This window comes from Marmota monax, unplaced genomic scaffold, assembly GCF_021218885.2.
Source record: "Marmota monax isolate L192 unplaced genomic scaffold, Marmota_monax_Labrador192_F-V1.1 WCK01_AAM20220418_F8-fsc00060, whole genome shotgun sequence".
Lineage (NCBI taxonomy): Eukaryota > Metazoa > Chordata > Mammalia > Rodentia > Sciuridae > Marmota > Marmota monax.
In genome coordinates, this window is record NW_026692826.1 from 11,069,232 (window position 1) to 11,087,595 (window position 18,364).

At 46.1% G+C, this 18,364-nt stretch overlaps 1 protein-coding gene across 1 annotated transcript; it reads right to left on the reverse strand.

Moving 5' to 3' along the window:
* Nucleotides 1–5,842: 5,842 nt before the first annotated feature.
* Txnl4a (thioredoxin like 4A) lies at nt 5,843–17,940 on the reverse strand. Its single transcript, XM_046448660.2, has 4 exons — nt 17,816–17,940; nt 17,461–17,656; nt 10,532–10,635; nt 5,843–6,143 (listed from the first exon to the last, which is right to left on the reverse strand). Exons 2-4 carry the CDS (start codon nt 17,611–17,613, stop codon nt 5,972–5,974), a joined length of 429 nt encoding a protein of 142 aa, XP_046304616.1. The 5' UTR covers nt 17,614–17,656; nt 17,816–17,940; the 3' UTR covers nt 5,843–5,971.
* Between the last annotated feature and the right edge of the window lie 424 nt (nt 17,941–18,364).

The window sequence follows — 18,364 nt, forward strand, 5'->3', positions numbered from 1 at the left end:
CAGAAGCATGGAATTTTTCCTCACAGAAAGCAAGCCATCCTGCAGCAGCAAACAGCAGTCCTCTACTCTAATTCAGCTCCAAAACTCCTCCCCGGAGGCAGCACCCTCAGGTTGAGGGTTCAGTCTTGGAAGTTGGCCCCCACTGCAGGCAAGGACCAAAGCAGGCCTCCTGCAGTACTGGCAGGCCTCACACACAGGAGACTAAGTGCATCCCCACAGCCCCTCCTCAGGCTGTTTGCCAAAACAGCTCACAGAACTCAGGGGAACACCTACACTTTCAAGAACACAAAGAGCCAAAAGATATCCTCAGGGTGCGGCCTGGAAGAGGCCTGAATGCAGGACCTTCCATTCAGTGGAGCTGGGGTAATCAGTTCTTGGTGGTCTTCCAGTAAGCCTCCACGAGCTCCCCTGTTCAGAGCTCCTGGAAGCCTGTTCTTTGGGGTTTTCTTAAATTTATTTCTTTTTGATGCTGAAGATCAAACCCAGGCCCTCATGCATACTAGACAAGTGCTCTACCACTGAGCCCTTGATTTTAACAGACACATAAAAACATAAAACTGTACATATTAACGGGGTGCCACTTTATGTTTTGATACATGTGTACATTGTACCTTTAAATGAGGTTAAGGGGCTGGGATTTGTGGCTCAGCAGTAGAGAGATCGCCCAGCACGAGCGGGACCCGGGTTTGATCTCAGCACCACACAAAAATAAAGGAATTGGGTTGTGTCCTTCTACACCTAAAAAATATTTGAAGAAAAGAGTATATTTTAACCTCATTTATTTGAGGTTAAAATATACTCTTTTCTTCAAACAAAAAATTGTTAAATGCCTTCTAGCTTCTGAAAGCACAGGACTTTACTGTTTTAGTCACCCTACTGTGTAACTGCAGACCAGAGTGGGAGTTTTGTTTTGTTTTGGTTTTCAGTACTGGGGATGGAACCCAGGGGTGCTTAACCCACTGAGAGACATCCCCCCAGCACTTTTTTAGAAACAGGGTATCACTAATTTGCTTAAGGCCATGCTAAGTTGCTCTAGCTTTGAACTCGTGATCCTCCTGCCTCAGCCTCCCAAGCCACTGTTATCACAGGGGCATACCACTGTGCCTGGTACTGGAATTTTATGGAAACTTCATGACATAGGCACGACTGAAGCATGGACAGCATGTGAATGCAGCTGGCACAAGGGAGATCTACAGCTGGAGGGCCAGATGGGAGGCCCAGATGGCCTATGGGCTCACATCTCCAGCATTCCTCGTGGCAGGTCCCGGCAGAACCCTGTTGTGCCAAGATGCAGGAGGAACACAACTTAAAGGGGAAAGGTTTACTCTGGCTAACAGTTTCAGCCCAAGGTCACCTGGCTGTTGCTTCTGAGCCTGTGGGGAAGCAGAACATCATGGTGGGCCAGAGAGGGACAGCAAAGCTGCTCACCGCATGTCAGCCAGGCCACAGGGACAAAAGATGCCTCAGGGACACCCTACCCCACTCACCAGGCCCACCTCCTAAAGGCTCCACCACCTCCCAACAATGCACCACCTGGGGACCCAGCCTCAGCACACACACAGGTCTTTGGAGGCATATTCCAGATCCAAAACACAGCACCTGCTACCAGACAAGGCAGGTCACAGAATTAAGACCACAGTTTCTATGGCCTGCCTTATAAAGAGAAAAGAGTAGGTGGAAAGTGGGAGAGATCGCAGAGAAATTCTGCTTTCTTGAGGCTGCTTCTGGGGCCTGATGTGCACCAGGATAATCACTTAGCCAACAAGGGCGATTAAGAGTCATGAACCAGGAACTGTGACAGAAACCAAAAAAATACCTGTTCTGGCCACTAACAGAAATGATGTAGAAAAGTCATTAGAAATGGCACCCACATGAAGCAGGTCAGCCACATGTTCCCAGTGAGCACCTGGATTTCCAGAGAAAAGCCCTGAAGACCAGAAACACATCTTGCATTTTGATTCTGGGTGTGGTTCTGTTTCTTTCCTGGGCCCATGGCCAAGGCTGCCCTGCCTATGGGATGCCTACAAAGTCCAGTGCCACACACTGGTGTGATCATGTTTCTGGTCTTTATGAATGTTCAATAGCTGTGTGGGCGTGGCACCAGTCTGCACGCTCTGCCCTGCTTTTCTGTTCAGCAGCACAAGATGTGTGGAGCACTGGTTCAGCTACTAACTGCTATGCAAGTCCACTGAATGATCTGTTGTTTGACTTACACTGTTCTCAACGGTGCTACAATGAAGATTCCCGCCTCTCCTGTGTGTGCAAGCCCATCTCTGGTGAATGGGATCACACACTCATTCTGGGCCTCCCGATTAGTCACATGGAGTAATTCCCTGAGTTTGCCTAAAGACTACCACAGGAAGATGGGAGAAAAATTGCCAAGTGCTGAAAAGCACTAGCTAGTTCCAAATGGATCAGAGTAATGTGGGCAGCAGACAAGGCAATGCTCAGTAGCCATGCAGGCATAGGTTATGAATTCCCATCCTTTGTTGCTATTATACCTCGGGTACCTGCGTCTGTTTCTTTTTCTGAATCACGGGGGACGGTATGTGCCTGTAGTCCCTGCTACTTAGGAGGCTGAGGCAGAAGGATAACCTGAGCCCTGGAGTTTGAGATCAGTCTGGGCAGCAAAGCAGGACCCTTTCTCAATAAAGTAAAATAAATTAAAAAAAAAAAAAAAATCCACCTTGTAGGTGACTGTAGAGTTTGTGAAAATTGAGAAGAACCCAGCTCAGGTCAAGGTAGACAGTAGATTCATAAAAGACAAAATCATGGAATGCAAAACCAAGTCCTTATACATTTGACTATGCTGCAGTCACAAAGCACCAGTGGAGACAGTTATTAAAATCAAGCTTGAGCAGACTTATTTCAACTCTGTAACTGCTATGCACTGAATTTTCATGTGCCTGTTGTCCATTCACAGGTCGATGTCAAAGGGTGGACCTGGTCTAATGAGCCTGGCATTCTTATGAGAGAAGGAGCTCACCTGCTTTCTCTGTGGACCAGGGAAGTAGATGACCCTTTTAGATACTTGTTTTTCAAGAGGCTAGACTTCTTTCTTAGGAATTCATACTTGCACCGTCCAGAGTAAAGCTGTTTTGCACTTGCATGCCTTTTTCCTGGTTTGTTGAAGATGGATTTTTACTAGTATAATTTCTCACATCATGATGTGCTTGTTCCTGCAAAGAGAGAAAGGCACCAGTGCACACAGGAGATTCCACAAGAGCCCCGCCTTCCTGCTGTCACAAATGCTTGCTGCATCACTGACGGATACATACAACCAAGAGGAGACCTCGGATCAAGAAAAGGCTGAGACACCCAAATGCTATTTCTAAAAACCACAATGCAGGGACATCAAACTCTTTCTAACTGAAGGCTGCCATCTGCAAGCAGGAAGAGAGACCTGAAACTACTTGGCTTGGAAGACTGACCCGCATTTTTCCAGATTCCAGAACTGTGAGAAATAAACCTGCCATTTAAGTACCCAGTTTGCAGTGTTTTGTTATGGCAGTCCAAGCAGAGTAATACAACACGCAACACATTTACAACAGGTGCACACAGATATGGGATGTAAACTTTTTGCTTATCTTTTTCTCATAATGGCTAATAAGGCTGTTATTGAAGAGATGCAACTCACATACCACACAATTCACTCAATTACACAACTACATGATCTTACAGAGTTGTGCAACCACAATTTTAGAACACGTTCATCATCTAAAAGAGAAACCCAGCACCCATTTGCTCCTTCCCCTCACTCATTCCTCCCAGTTCCAAGCAACCACCAACTCCCTGCTGCCCACATGGATCTGCCTCTTCTGTACCTTTTGCAGGCTGGGTGACAGGTAGCCTCTCTCATCTGAAATTTTCAAGGTTCATCATGTTGTGGCATGTTAACAGTACCTCATTTCTTTCCTTTTTCTGGTATTTTTCCCTTTTTTTAAAATTATTTCTTTTAGTTTTAGGTGGACACAATGTCTTTATTTAATTTTTATGTGGTGCTGAGAATCGAACCCAGTGCCCCACGCATGTCAGGCGAGTACTCTACCACTGAGCCACAACTCCAGCCCTACTTATCCTTTTTTTCCTCTATCAATGAGCCACATCTCCAGCCCTTAAGATAGGGTCTTGCTAAGATGCCCAGGATGGCCTTGAACTTGTGATTCTCCTGACTCACCCCCCCCACCCCCCGATCTGTGGGATTATAGATGTATGCCACTGTGCTGGGCATTTCATTTTTTTTTTTTTTTACAAACACAGAACACTGCCCTATGCAGATAACAGCACATTTTGTTCATTCACCCACTGACTGACAGGTATGGGGGCTTCCCTGTTCTGGTCATCAAGAATAATGGTACTGAGCACAAGCTTCTGTGGAGCAAGTGTTCAACTCTCTTAGGTACACACACCTGGGAAAGATATGTTGGGCTGATTATGGGGCATCACATTCAACTTTTTCAAGACCAGCCTGCCTATTTTCCAGAGTGGCTACATCATCTTACCCTGTCAGCAGTTCATGAGGACTCATCAACACTTGTCAGCCCGACTTTCTAACCTAGCATCCCAGTGGGCAGGGAGTGGTGGACCATGGCTAACTACAGCCTCTTCACAAGCAGTGGTGATGAGTGATAAGCACTGCTGCCTGTTGGCTGGCCATTTGTTCTCCTTCTTTGGAGAAATGCCAGGAGGGTGATATTCAATGTTTATTATATGCCAAGTACTTGAGATTATATAGATTTTTTATTAATCCCTCATAACAATGCAAAATGGTTTTAAACTCCCTATTTTACAAATGGGAAAACTGACACCAGAGAGATTAAATTACAGATTTGCATTTGAAAAAAACATTTTTGCAGTGCCAGGAATTGAATCCAGGGCTTCATACATGCTAGACAAGTGCTCCATTACTAAGCTGCATCCCCAGGCTCACATTTGAATTTTAAATCCAATTAAGAAGCATTCTTACCTATATATGTAGATAAGAAATCTGTTTCACTCTTTCAGGTATTCCATGTGTTTTAACTACGGCAGTGAGCACTTCACTCACTCCACCACATACCAACCAAGCACTCAGCACTTTATGTGTGTAGAAAGCAACCTGCCCAAGGACACCTGGCCAAAAGAGCCTCTCTAGATGTGCCCCCAGCTTTCACTAGAGTAAATGTGCACTGAGAGGTGACAGGGACTTCCAGCCATGGGAGCCTGGGAGTGCAATAAGGAGACTGCTCTCTGGATAGACCAGGAGCCACAGGAACAGGATGTGTGCGAGCACATCAAACCCAGTCTCAGGAAGAAAAAGCAGCAGCTCCACTGCCCACAGGAAAGCCTCCAAAGGTCATCACACTGTTTTTGGAACCAGAATACGATCAAGACTTTGGATTCTGAGATAGATTAATATCACCACAGAAGGCCTAACCCCTAGCATCTCAGATTGTGACTTACCTGGAATGTGGTCATTGCAGATATGAGGTGAAGTCACAATGAATGGCATCCCCATGAGAAGGAGACTTGGAGACAGACATATACATGCACTTGTGAAGACAGGCAGAGCTCAAGTACAGCAACTCCCAGCCAAGGGACAAAAGAACTGTGGGTGCCTGCATGTTCCCCTCACCCTCAGTGGAACCCAATCCACTTGCAACTTCACCTCAGACTTCTGGCCTCCAGAAGTGAACCCTGCTTTCTGGGGTAGAGGCCACTAGGTCTACCATATTTGGCCATGGCAGCCCTGGTAAACTATTCAAGACTGCAGAATCCAATCCCACAGGAAAAACACCTTGACCCCTCTGCAAGGATGAGGTAGCAATTAACTGAGACCACAAACACCAGTCAGCTACACAGGTTCTTAAGAACAGTGGTGGGTGCTCCTTCAGGTGTTTATTTGCTTCAGCTCGTGAAGGTGTGTGACCCTTAGCCCTCCAGTTCTCAACAGACCAGAGCAAGTCCAGGGAAGGGCCCCATGGCACCAGCCTCAGTATCTGTACTTGGTGGAGTAGTCCTTGGGGGACACCACCAGGCCCCGGCCCTTACGGGCACCACGGTATACAGTCTCAATTATGTCAACCATCTCCTGCTTGTCTTCCATGGCCCAGTTGATCTTGTTGTTGTTGCCTGTGCCCAAGTCAATCATGATGTGCTTGTTCCTGCAAAGAGAGAAAGGCACCAGTGCACACAGCAGATTCCACAAGAGCCCCGCCTTCCTGCTGTCACAAATGCTTGTTGCATCACTGACAGATACATACAACCAAAAGGAGACCTCGGATCAAGAAAAGGCTGAGACACCAAAATGCTATTTCTAAAAACCACAATGCAGGGCTGGGATTGTGGCTCAGCGGTAGAGCGCTCGCCTAGCATGGGCGAGACCCGGGTCCGATCCTCAGCACCATATAAAAATAAAGGCACTGTGTTGTGTCCATCTACATCTAAAACATAAATATTAAAAAAGAATGCATTTTTTAAAAATCAAATAAATAAATAAACAAACAAATAACACAATGCAGGGACATCAAACTCTTTCTAGACTTTTCTATATGTCCTTTGGACAAATATCCTAAAGGGATAGTCAGAGGTTTGTATTAATTTTCCTGAAAAGCAGTAAGTTTTTCATGTTGCTCTTAAAAGTCCTTGGCACAAATTCTACAAAAATCCTACCCATGACATTTTGCATCTCCAGGACCAGGGAAGTAGATGACCCTTTTAGATACTTGTTTTTCAAGAGATTAGACTTCTATCTTAGGAATTCATACTTGCACCGTCCAGAGTAAAGCTGCTAACCCTCTTTTGCACTTGCTTGATTTTTCCTGGTTTGTTGAAGACAGATTTTTACTAGTACAATTTCTCACATTTATAGGATCATATGTCCAGTTCAACCCTGTTCAATAAGCTTGCTTCTCAGGAGGCCTCTCATTTGGTCTCCCCTCAACCAAAGCAGCTACCACTCATCTGATGTCACTCTTTGTATCAAATATCTGCTTTCAGGGTGACATTCCAGGTCCACACGCTGGCCCAGAAACCCGGGATAGGGACCTCAGCTGTTCCTGTGCACAGGTGCTAGCTAGGTCAGTCCTGTCCTGTGGTTCACCTTCAGGGCCCATGTGTGGCTGTGAGGGAGCAGGCTCATCCAGAGTGAGAGTTCCTTGCACATTTCCACAGCCCAGTTTGATACCTACATCTCTGTACATACTGTCCTCTGGCACTTCTACTCCCATTTGAACTACCTATCTGTCCCTATGTCCCAGCTCAAGACCATGAAACCTGGAGGCACTCAACATACATATCCAGTGTATAGGGTGACTAAAGTGCTCACATTACTTATGCTAGGTAATAGAACAACAGCAGCAAGTTTCACCTCCTTTTCTAAGTAGACCATCAGTCCTAAAAACCACAAATACACAAAGTGTGCCCCTGCCACCACCCAAAGCTGTCTCCTACCTTCCTTGCCCACCAGACCATCTCCAGCCCCAAATGGCCTCCCTGTCTCACCTGAAGAGAAGAGTCAGCTGCTCAAAGGCAGGAAAGGGATCCTCCTACATGGTGGAAATAACAGGGTCACAGTGTCCTACAGTTGTGAAATGCAGGATTTATGAGCTCTGAGCTAAGATATCTAGCAGAGGAAATTTCCAAGCAAAGACTTGACAGTGCAAGCCTGGTTTCTTCTTGCAACTTATAGTAAACTGAGAGGAAATCAACAGACAAACTGGTATAAACAGCTAACAAGAATAATAAAATGTCAAGCGCGATGGTGTACACCTGTAATCCCAGTAGCTTGGGAGGCTGAGGCAGGAAGATAGCAAGTTTAAAGTTAGCCTCAGTAATGTGGAGAGGTCCTGAGTAACACAGTGAGAACCTGTCTCGAAACAAAACATAAAAAAGGTCTGGGGTGGCCAGGGCCTGTAATCCCAGCAGCTCAGGAGGCTAAGGCAGGAGGATCGCAAGTTCAAAACCAGTCTCAGCAATTTAGCAAGGTGCTAAGCAACTCAGTGAGACCCTGTCTCTAATAAAATACAAAATAGGGCTAGGGACGGGGCTCAGTGGTCAAGTGCCAATGAGTTCAATCCCTGGTAACAACAACAACAACAAAAAACCAATCTGGGGAAGTGGCCCGAGTGCTTAAGAACTCTGGGTTCAATCCCTGGTTTAAAAAAAAAAAAAAAACAAAGGAAAAGGAGGAGAAAAAGAGAGAAAAAGGAAGGAGTGGGAGAGAGGGGGAGGGGGGTAGGGTGAGGAAGAGAAGAAGGGACAGGAAGAAGAGATTCTTAGCTTTTGCAAGCAACAAGATGCTGAATTCCACAATGACTGCTGACTGTGTGGAACAAAGAAAAGGAAGAGCACATATGGCCTCTTGCTGAGAACCAGAAAAGATCACAGGTCAGTGCACCCAGGCCCAGGTGATGAGGGTATGCCTCACAGGTCTTCTCAGCCCACGGGAGGCATCTGGAAGCCTGGGCATCGCCATCAGAGCTTACAATGTGTCATATGGGGGAAGGTATCCCCCTTGACCTGAAACTGTGAGAGGCAGAGAGAAGTGTTGGAGGAGGTAATGGCCCCAGTGCAGTGGCAAGATGCAGGATGGCAAACTACACACCTACAAACCTCAACTGCAAAAGGGTACTTGGGCAGAAACTGTCCCAAAATGTGGAACATGGGGTCAGGAGGGCCAGCCCAGGGCCTCGCTGTCCAGCCCTGGAGGGAAGCCTCCCAGTTTTCTGCATTTCCCTAGGCCTAGTCCTCTGTTGGGGTGTAGCCTCACTTGTCTCAGCTTCACAAGTAAAGAAGAGGGTCCCCTGCAAAGCCTTATGCGCACCCAACATAGGTGATGTGGAAAATGTGATTCTGGACCTGATTCGGTCCTGAGATGGGGTCCTCAGTAACCCTGGTGAGGAATATTCTGCTTAAGGGAGAGATGCGAGGCAAGCACTTTACCACTGAGCTATATCCCCAGCCCGTTGGGGATGCAAATCCTTGGAAACAGAGAGCAGACTGCAGGAGGCAAACTCCTAAAATGCTTCCCATAATTCTGTGAATACAAAAAGGCTTTATATGGGGCTGGGGATGTGGCTCAAGCGGTAGCGCGCTCGCCTGGCATGCGTGTGGCCCGGGTTCGATCCTCAGCACCACATACAAACAAAGATGTTGTGCCCGCTGAAAACTAAAATAAATAAATAAATATTTAAAAAAAAAAAAAAAAAGGCTTTATAGTGCTGGGGTTGTGGCTCAGTGGTATAGCATTTGACTAGAACATTAAGGCACTGGGTTTGACCGAACACTAATAATAATAATAATAATAATATAAAGTTTTAAAAAAGCTTAAAAAGAGGATGGGGGGCCTTCAAGCCAGGCATGGTGGCGCAAACCTGTAATCCCAGCAACTTGAGAGGCTGAGGCAGAAGGATCAGGAGTTCAAAGTCAGCCTCAACAATTTAGCAACGCCCTAAGCAACTTAGTGAGACCTTGTCTCTAAATAAAATACAAAAAACAGATGGGAATGTGGCTCAGCAGTTAAGCACCCCTGGGTTCAATCCCCAGTATCAAAAAAAAAGCTTCATTTCTGTGACTCTGTTACACTGAAAAGGAAATTTTACAGATTATGGTCCCTAATCAGTTGCTTTAAAATAAGGAGGTTACCCTGGATTGTCTGGGTGATCTAACTAGAACTGGAAGTGAGAGGGTATGCAAAGGACTCCACATACCCAACACTGCCATGGAGGTACAGGGCTCTGAGCAGAATAGCCCAGATGACAGCAGCAAGGAAACAGGCCTCAGCTCCACTGTGAGACCTGCATCTGGTAACAACTCCAGCAAGCCAAGGTGGACTCTCCCTAGGCCCTCCCCAAGCACCCAGGCCATGGTTCTGGTCTCTGAGACCCTCAGTAGAGAACTCAGTTGGCCCTGCCAGACATTGCACCTCCACAACTGTAAGCTCACAAACGGGTGCAAATGTATAGCACTATCATGCAGAACATAAACTAAAGCACCCCCATGCAATCCCAGAGGTTAGGAATCGCCTGTTCTGGAATACAGCCAACACTGACACTGCTTTTACCAACTTCTGTGGTAACTACCATAGAAATTTTGTCAACAATAGTGTGAAATGGTGATTTCTTTCCAAATTAAATATCCACAACATAATTTTTGAGCTGAGAAGATAAACTTGTATTTGTGAGAGAGTAATGACATTCAGAGTTTGCTCTTACAACAGAACATTAAATATTAAAGTCACTGACATCACGCTTAACAAGTGAGTTATTTTAAAACACTTTTCATCCACAGATTGCATGTAAAGGCATCTAAAATGTCAATGAGGGTGTCTTCCATTTCATTCCACTTCACCCAAATTTCTGGGCAAAGTTACTTCAAAGGGTAACTGGTCACTGAGTAATGCTAAAATGGAAACTGTCACTTTGAAAACCATTCAGAGTCACTGATCAGCTTGTGTTATAACCTGCATCATGAAATGGCTCATTATTAACACACTCCTTCTAGGCTATAGAATCTGGTCCAAACCAACAATGTCATGTAAATAACAACTTACCTGAAGAAAAACATGACAGTACATGGATCGTATAATTCATACATTTTGTTGAAATCAGGTACTTCTGTAATATCCACAAGATAAATAACTGCAAAATTTTTTACCTAAAAAGTAAAGAGATTAAAAATAACAGATTGATTTGACTTTCATTCCATAAAACTCACATTAAAAAAATCAAAAGCTAGAATTTATGTAAATTGGACAATTTTTTTCAAACCACTTATCCAACAGTGCTAACACTTAAGAAAACACCATGACACGGCCAGCATCCTGACCAGCTGGCTACTCCAAATTGCACTGTGACCTCGGATGGCCAGGAGCTAGCCAAACTTGACTTAAGCAGCTAGCTGCCAAAGCCCTGCAGAAAACAGACCAGACGCATCACGGCACACAAACTTGGTGTAACCCACAAGTACTCATGACAGCAACACTGCTGAGCAGGCCTGGAGAATCTGCCCATGCAGCCCAGCTGCTCAGGCTTGAACCCTTGCAAATATGAACAGCTAGGACCCCAGCTGATAATGAGCAATTTCTAGTGATTTTTTCTTTAATTACAAGCTCATCAGAAGTTTAGGGAACATTTTTTTTTTTATTTTTTTTAGTTGTAGATGGACACAATACTTTTATTTATTTATTTATTTATTTTTATGTGGTGCTGAGAATCAGACCCAATGCCTTACACATGCAAAGCAAGCGTTCTACAAATGAGCGGCAACCCCAGCCCCACAGAAAAATTTTTAAGACTAAAAACACCTCCAATCCCACACTCAGAGAAAAACATTAGTATTTCTGAGAGATTCTGTCCCACCTTTTTTCCTGGTTATATTTGTAAAGTTTATTTATACTGTTTTAACAAAATGAGGTCGTATTTTGTATACTGCTCTAATATAAGCATTCTTATGCAAACTACCTACTTTCCAAAAACATAGTTCTCATCCCTGCATGCTATTCCACCAAGCAGCTATGCCATTGTTTTACCAGTCTTCTCTTGTTTTCCACAAACACCTGTCATTCACCTGGTATACTTTTGGCCTTAAGAACAAACGCTAAAATACAATCTCAGGAACAGAGCATCTTGACATGTTAAAGGCTCCTTATAAACTGTCTCAATGCCCTCTAGGAAGCATAAGCAACTTACCTGTAACATGACTGCTTGAACTGCAACTGCCCCAAAAGACAGGAAGTCCTAACTCCCAAAACTGAGAATGTGACTTATTTGGAAAGAGGATCACTGAAGAAGAAATCAGGTAAGAGGAGGTCCTGCAGGAGGAGAGCCCCGTAGATAGATGCAGTGGCCCACACCTGTAATCCTAGTGACTCTGGAAGCTGCGGCAAGAAGATTGCATATTCAAGGCCAAAATAGACTGGAGTATAGCTCAGTGGTAAATCACATGAGTTCAACCCTCAGTTGCGGGGCGGGGAGGGAAGAAAGACATGGGAACACAGAGTCTCATGTGATGGGGTCCGTAAACCAAGGGAATCAGAGGGGCTGGTAACCACCAGAGCCCAGAAGAGACCAAATGTCTCCCTTTGAGGATCCAGAGAGCACAGCCCTGCCCACACCTTGACCGTGGACTCCTGGTCTCCAGAACTGTGAGAGAATTTCTATCATTTCAAGTCCTCTAGGTTGTGGTTTCTCACAGCAGCTACAGGAAACCAGTATGTACAATATGCCTTTCCATAAAACCAACTCTAAAATCCTGACCATCACCTACAGATGATGACATGATCCCTGGGATCTGCTCTAAGTATCACAGCATGGCAAACAAGGTTTAGAAAACACAAGACTTGGGGCTATGGCTGTGGCTCAGCGGTAGCACACATGCCTGACATGTGTGAGATTCTGGGTACTATCTTCAGCACCACATATAAACAAATAAATAAAATAAAGATCTATCAACAATTTTTAAAAAATTATTAAAAAACTAAGCTGTCTTTAAAAAAAAAAAAGAAAACACAAGACTGGCAAATGCTGACACTTGTAGAGGTTGAGGGAGAAAAACCTCACTCATTGACTGCATGCTTCACTTTTAGAATATTACCAAACAAACAAAGCAACAAACCAGCCAAAAACAAAACAAAACAAACCTCACTAAGGAAATTTAAACCATTTCTGGAAAGACAGAGTTGACCTGTGGTGAGACCTCCACCTGTCTGCCTTCCAGCTGTGGTGCAGAGATTATTATGGAACTCTGGCATGAGGGGCACCTGGTGTGCCTCACTGCCCACATGTCACTCTGCAAAACCCTTCATGTGAGGCTTTCACACAGTGATAATGCACATCCTCCTCTTGGTCAGGCAACTCATGAACACACACTTCTCCAAGACTGGTTTCCCACACCATCTGCAGAGGGAATGTAAATGTCAGGTCCCTAGGACCAGCTTTATTTTCAAAGTAAACTGGTTAAGTTGTATTCTGGCTTTAAATAAAACCAAACAAACTCTCATCACAGGAGCCAAGACATGGAATGGTTGCAGGCATTGGGAAGGGGAGCCAAGCTGCACTTCTACCCCAGAAGGCTTGCTCAGGAGCAGACACAGTGAATACCAACCACACAACCCTGAAATCTGTGGGCACTGAGTACCCAGGGAAGCCACATGTTCAAGACAGAGCATGCACCTCCTGTGCTCTAGCTTATACCCATGTTATCTCCCCCTGTCCATTCCAATAGACTATCATGTCCAGCTCTGGTACTGCAAGGACCCAACTGAACTCGTGGCACACTGAAGTCTGGCTCAGGGACACCCGGAATACACCCTGCACAAAGCACTCTTCACTCATAAATTCTAAGTCTACACCTCTAAATAAAGGCCTTGCTGATGTTTCTCATATAATGAAATCAAGACTCAGAAAGGTCATGACTTTGAGCCACATGGAAAGTGGCCTGTGTCTGTCCAAAGCCCATGCTCTAGATGAGACCTCCGAAGCCGAGTTTTGAAGGAAGAGTCCTGCCCAAAGCAGGCCAAGGCTGCAGGAGGGTGGGAATCCGTCAAGCAAAGAGAACACCAGAATAAAGAGAAAGAGGAGACAGCAGCCAAGTTCCAGACTCAGCACCTGGGATGAGGAAGTAGAACACAAGAAGGTGCAGCAGTGGTGCAGAAGGACCAGACAAGGCACCTACCTTCAGGAGGCTAGGGAGGCATCTAAGCAATCAGATTTGCACATACCAAGCTAGAGAAAGTTGAGGAACGTCCCTACAGGTGGAACTACATTTCCCCAGGGGCAGCTGCAGCCAGGAGGAAACTCTTCAGAAAACAGAGGTGGTTGCTTTGTCCCATGAGTCCTCACCTGGCCGAGCACTGACTTCCTCGGGACCCACCACCTCTGTGACCCTTAATGGGATGATCAAGACGGGTTCTGAACATCATCCTTTAAAAGTCCACAGATGTATCTGCCTTGGAGATACATTAGACTGCACTACTGTATGTCAAGGACATCAATGAAGAGATTTGAAATTCTATCTGCCTGGGCTCTTGAACACATGAAAAGGTCCCATCTATTCCTACTCATCAAGGAATTTAGAGAACAGTGAATCCAAAGCACTGCTGTGACAAACCATATTCCCACAAAATGCTAGAACAGTTCACAAGCACATGGAATACCCTCTTTGGCAGCTACACAGGAAACTCTAACACACTGTCCTATACTTATTGAGCTCCATGAATCTGTAAGACACACACATTTAAGTGTATCTGTTTTCAGACTAACTTTCTCCATTAAGTGTTCAGCATGAGGTGGGGGTGGGTGTTGCAGGAGCAGCCAGTCCACAACACAGTCTGAACTTGTGGAAATTGTACTCACTTTTAGGCAGCTGAAACAGTCAAACAGGGCTTTTGACAAAATGAGGAAGAGGCCCCACAATCTGCGATGCTACAGAGGGAGATTTTTTAAATTATACTGTTCTTTATATCCAAACCTTAAGTTTCAAAAACTGCTGTTGAACATTGCCAAACGACTTTACTAAGAAAATAAATAATACTTTTTTTTTTTGGTACCAGGGATTGAACCCAGGGGCGCTTAACCACTGAGCTTCATCCGCAGCCCTTTTTTGTATTTTATTTAGAGATGCGGTCTCACTGAGTTGCTTAGGACCTAAGCTGCTAAGGCTGGCTTTGAACTGGGATTGAACTCAGGGGTACTCGACTACTGAGCCACATCCCCAGCCCTGTTTTGTATTTTATTTAGAGACAAGGTCTCACTGAGTTGCTTAGCACCTCACTATTGCTGAGCTAGCTTTGAACTCGTGATCCTCCTCCTTCAGCCTCCCGATCCGCTGGGATTACATGAGTGTGCCACCATGCCCGGCTGTTAACATTCCTTTTTTTTTTTTTTTTTTTTTTGGTGCTGGGTATTGAACCCAGGGCTTTGTGCATGCAAGGCAAGCATTCTACCAACTGAGCTATATCCCCAGCCCAATAGTCTTTTAATACATTTTAAATTTGCATTTTTAGTAACTAAAACACAATATTTTTTTAAAAAGCTTATTAAACCCAGGCACAGGGTGAATCTGCTCCCTCCTAAGAGCTTCCTGCTGAGCTCCACCTGGTTCTGCAGAGCCAAAGGCCCTCCCATTCCCAGTTATCCCCGCGGATCAGGGTTGGCATAGCCACCCCTGAAAGGTGAACAGCAAAAGATTCCAGAAGCTCTGCCCAAGTTATTTCAGAGTCAACACAGCAATGACATGCTTTTTTGACTATTCTCTGAAGTAAAGCAGCATCTGCCCTTGTCCACAGAGGCTTTCGCAATGCAGAAATGATCCCCTATAGGACCCTGGCTTGCAGGACCCCAACACACTCCCCATGCACCTCCAGTCCTCACTATCTTGGCATCTGATAAGAAGTAGCTGGGAAATGGTTGATAATCAAAGTTCCCCTCTGACCCTGACCTGAAGGGTTCCTGAAAGTGAGACCCACAGTCAAGTCATGCCACAATTCCCTCAGAAGTTTCTTTAAAAACTGCCCCAGATGGGCTAGGGATGTGGCTCAAGCGGTAGCGCGCTCGCCTGGCATGCGTGAGGCCCAGGTTCGATCCTCAGCACCACATACAAACAAAGATGTTGTGTCCGGCGAAAACTAAAAAATAAATATTAAAAAAAAAAAACGTCCCAGATCAACAGTATCCAAATCTCTGATTTGCACTTCTGAAGCACTGCAAGAGACATCTGTTTTGACTGAAATGCAGAAACAGTTCAACATTGCTTCTCCTAAATAGGATAGGAAAAATTAACCAAAGGGCAGATCAGTGTTTCCTTTCCTACTGAAAAAACACATCTTATATCTACTCCCATTTACTCAAAGGAATTACTTTAACCCAAATTACATTAACTATTATGAGAGCAAAAAATAGCTTCAGAGTTCCTGTAACTTTTACTCTTCATTATAATAATCTCAAATTATTTGTGGAACATCAGAATGTTAGATATTTCACTATCACTTTACTATCTTTATCTTCTACCCTACTGTTACAATTACAAAAACCCCAAATAAAATTCTTCCTAAAGCTATCAAAAGAAATTTACAGGAAAGGAATAAAACCTTTGACCATACACGAATGCCCTACAAATGTACTTTTTCTATCAGCAAACAAGTGCTGCAGACCACCCAGTGTATGAATGTGAAAAAAAAAATCAGGAAAACTCTAACCACACATGCTTCTGTTTCCTCTTAGTGTATTCTGTGCTTGAATAATTCCAGCTACAAATGAAATTATTTCATAAGAAGAAAGGATTAAAGCAAAAACCAACCAAAAGAAAAAATTATAAGCTGGGCGCTCTAGCGCTGGCCTGTAATCCCAGCAGCTGAGACAGGAGGATTTTGAGTTCAAAGCCAGCCTCAGCCAAAGCAAGGTGCTAAGCAACTCAGGCAGACCCTGTGTCTAATAAAATACAAAAAAGGGCTGGGGTTGTGGCTTAGTGGTCGAGTGCCCCTGAGTTCAAGCCCCAGTACAAAAAAAAAAAGAAAGAAAGAAAGAAAGAAAAAAGAAAAGTATAGGATTTACCAAGGTGCAAACCCAAAGTTCTTTTTTTAAAATTTTTTTTTGGTTGTAGATGGACATAACACCTTTATTTATTTATTTTTTTAAAGAGAGAGAATTTTTTTAATATTTATTTTTTAGTTTTCGGCGGACACAACACCTTTGTTTGTATGTGGTGCTGAGGATGGAACCTGGGCCGCACGCCTGCCAGGCGAGCGCACTACCGCTTGAGCCACATCTCCAGCCCGATTTATTTATTTTTATGTGCTGCTGAAGATTGAACCCAGTGCCTCACACATGCGAGGCAAGGGCTCTGCGGCTGAGCCACGATCCCAGGCCCTACAAGTTCTCTTTATAAACACAACGATAACAAGGAACCCAAACAAGCACAATCCAAGGGCTGAACACCCACGGGGCTGGGGCTGCGGCTCAGTGGTGGAACAGAACGCTGGCCTAGCATGTGGAGGCACTGGGTTCGAGTCTTAGCACCTCATACAAATACATGAATTTAAAAAAAGGTTCTTCAACATCTAAAAAGCATCCAACAGAGGCTGAGGTTGTGGCTCAGCGGTAGAGGGCGCGCCGGCACGTGCAAGGCCCTGGGTGAGATCCTCAGCATCACTAACAACAAGTAAATAAAAGTCTTGTGTCCAACTACACCTAAATTCTTTTTAAAGCATCCAACAAAGCCCGAAAACGTTTTTGTTCACTGAACCGTAAATTAAAAGAAAAATTGCTATCTATAAGAACCATGAACTTTTTTAGGGAGCAGTCTTCGTGAACCTCTTAAAAATTTGGAAAACTACGGACGCTTCTGACAGAAACAGAAGGCCATCTTCACAATGCCGGGAGCCACGCCGCCGCTACACGGGTCCCCGTTGCTCGGGCCAGAAGGGCCAGCACCGGGCCGCCGCCGGCGAACGAGGAAGGGTGAGGAGCCAGGCCGGGCCGTTACCTTCTCCGCTATGCTGTACAGAACCTCGTCCATCTTCATGCAGGTGGGGTCCCAGTCGTGCCCGAAACGAATGACCACGACGCGGTCCTCCTCCGAGAGGATGGCCTGGTCCACCTGCCAGCCGTTGTGCAGGTGGGGGAGCATGTACGACATGCTGGCGTGGCCGGGCGGTGCGGCAGGGCGCCGCGCGAGCTGCCTGCAGGCGACAAAAGAGCAGAAGTCGCGCGACTGCGGGACCCCCGCGCCCCCCGCGGCCCGCCCCATGGGCCCCTAGCCCAGGCCCCCGTCCATCCCGTGGGACCTCGACCCACCCCGTGGGAGCCCCGCTCAGGACCCTGGCCCATCCGGGCCCCACCTTGCCCTCTGTCTCCGGGTCTCGTTTGGCCCGCACCTCCCGACCGCACCAGCGCCTCCCGCGCAGGGGCACTTCCGGAATCAGGCTCTGACGCATACGCCTGTGCCGGCGGACGTGGCGTCAGCCGCCCGGACGTGCCCTTGGCCGCGCCTGCGCGATGCAGGTGACAGGGGTGGAGGTCGTCCGGGCGCATCTACGCCTGCGCGCTGGGCGGGCGCGGCTTCGCTGGGAGCCGGCGGTTGGTTCTTTCTTTCGTCGGGTGGGAAAGTGTCAGCGGTGTTGTGCTTGGCCGCCTTTACCCGGCACCAGCCTCCCCGACCGAGAACCTCCCTGTGAAAGCCACCACCCTGTTCCCCCGCGGCCGGACGTGGCCTGTCCCTACTCCCGTGCTACGGTAGCGAGGCGCCTCCCTACTGTTACAGGGCCTTCCCCGAAGCCGGCAGCGCGAAGACCCCCCCGGAACCCCATAGGGCCGTGGCGGCAGAAGGATCTCCGACCAGCCTCGGCGGGCATGAGTTTATTGGAAGGGTAGGAAAGGCGAAAAGCGGG

What these genes read in the sequence shown, in the direction of transcription:
- Txnl4a (XM_046448660.2), bottom strand. Translation starts at nt 17,613, where the DNA reads ATGTCGTACATGCTCCCCCACCTGCACAACGGCTGGCAGGTGGACCAG. An exon ending in TGTACAGCATAGCGGAGAAG is followed by an intron (nt 10,636 to 17,460) that starts GTAACGGCCCGG and finishes TTTACTTTTTAG; the next exon opens with GTAAAAAATTTTGCAGTTAT. An exon ending in ACTGTCATGTTTTTCTTCAG is followed by an intron (nt 6,144 to 10,531) that starts GTAAGTTGTTAT and finishes CTCTCTTTGCAG; the next exon opens with GAACAAGCACATCATGATTG.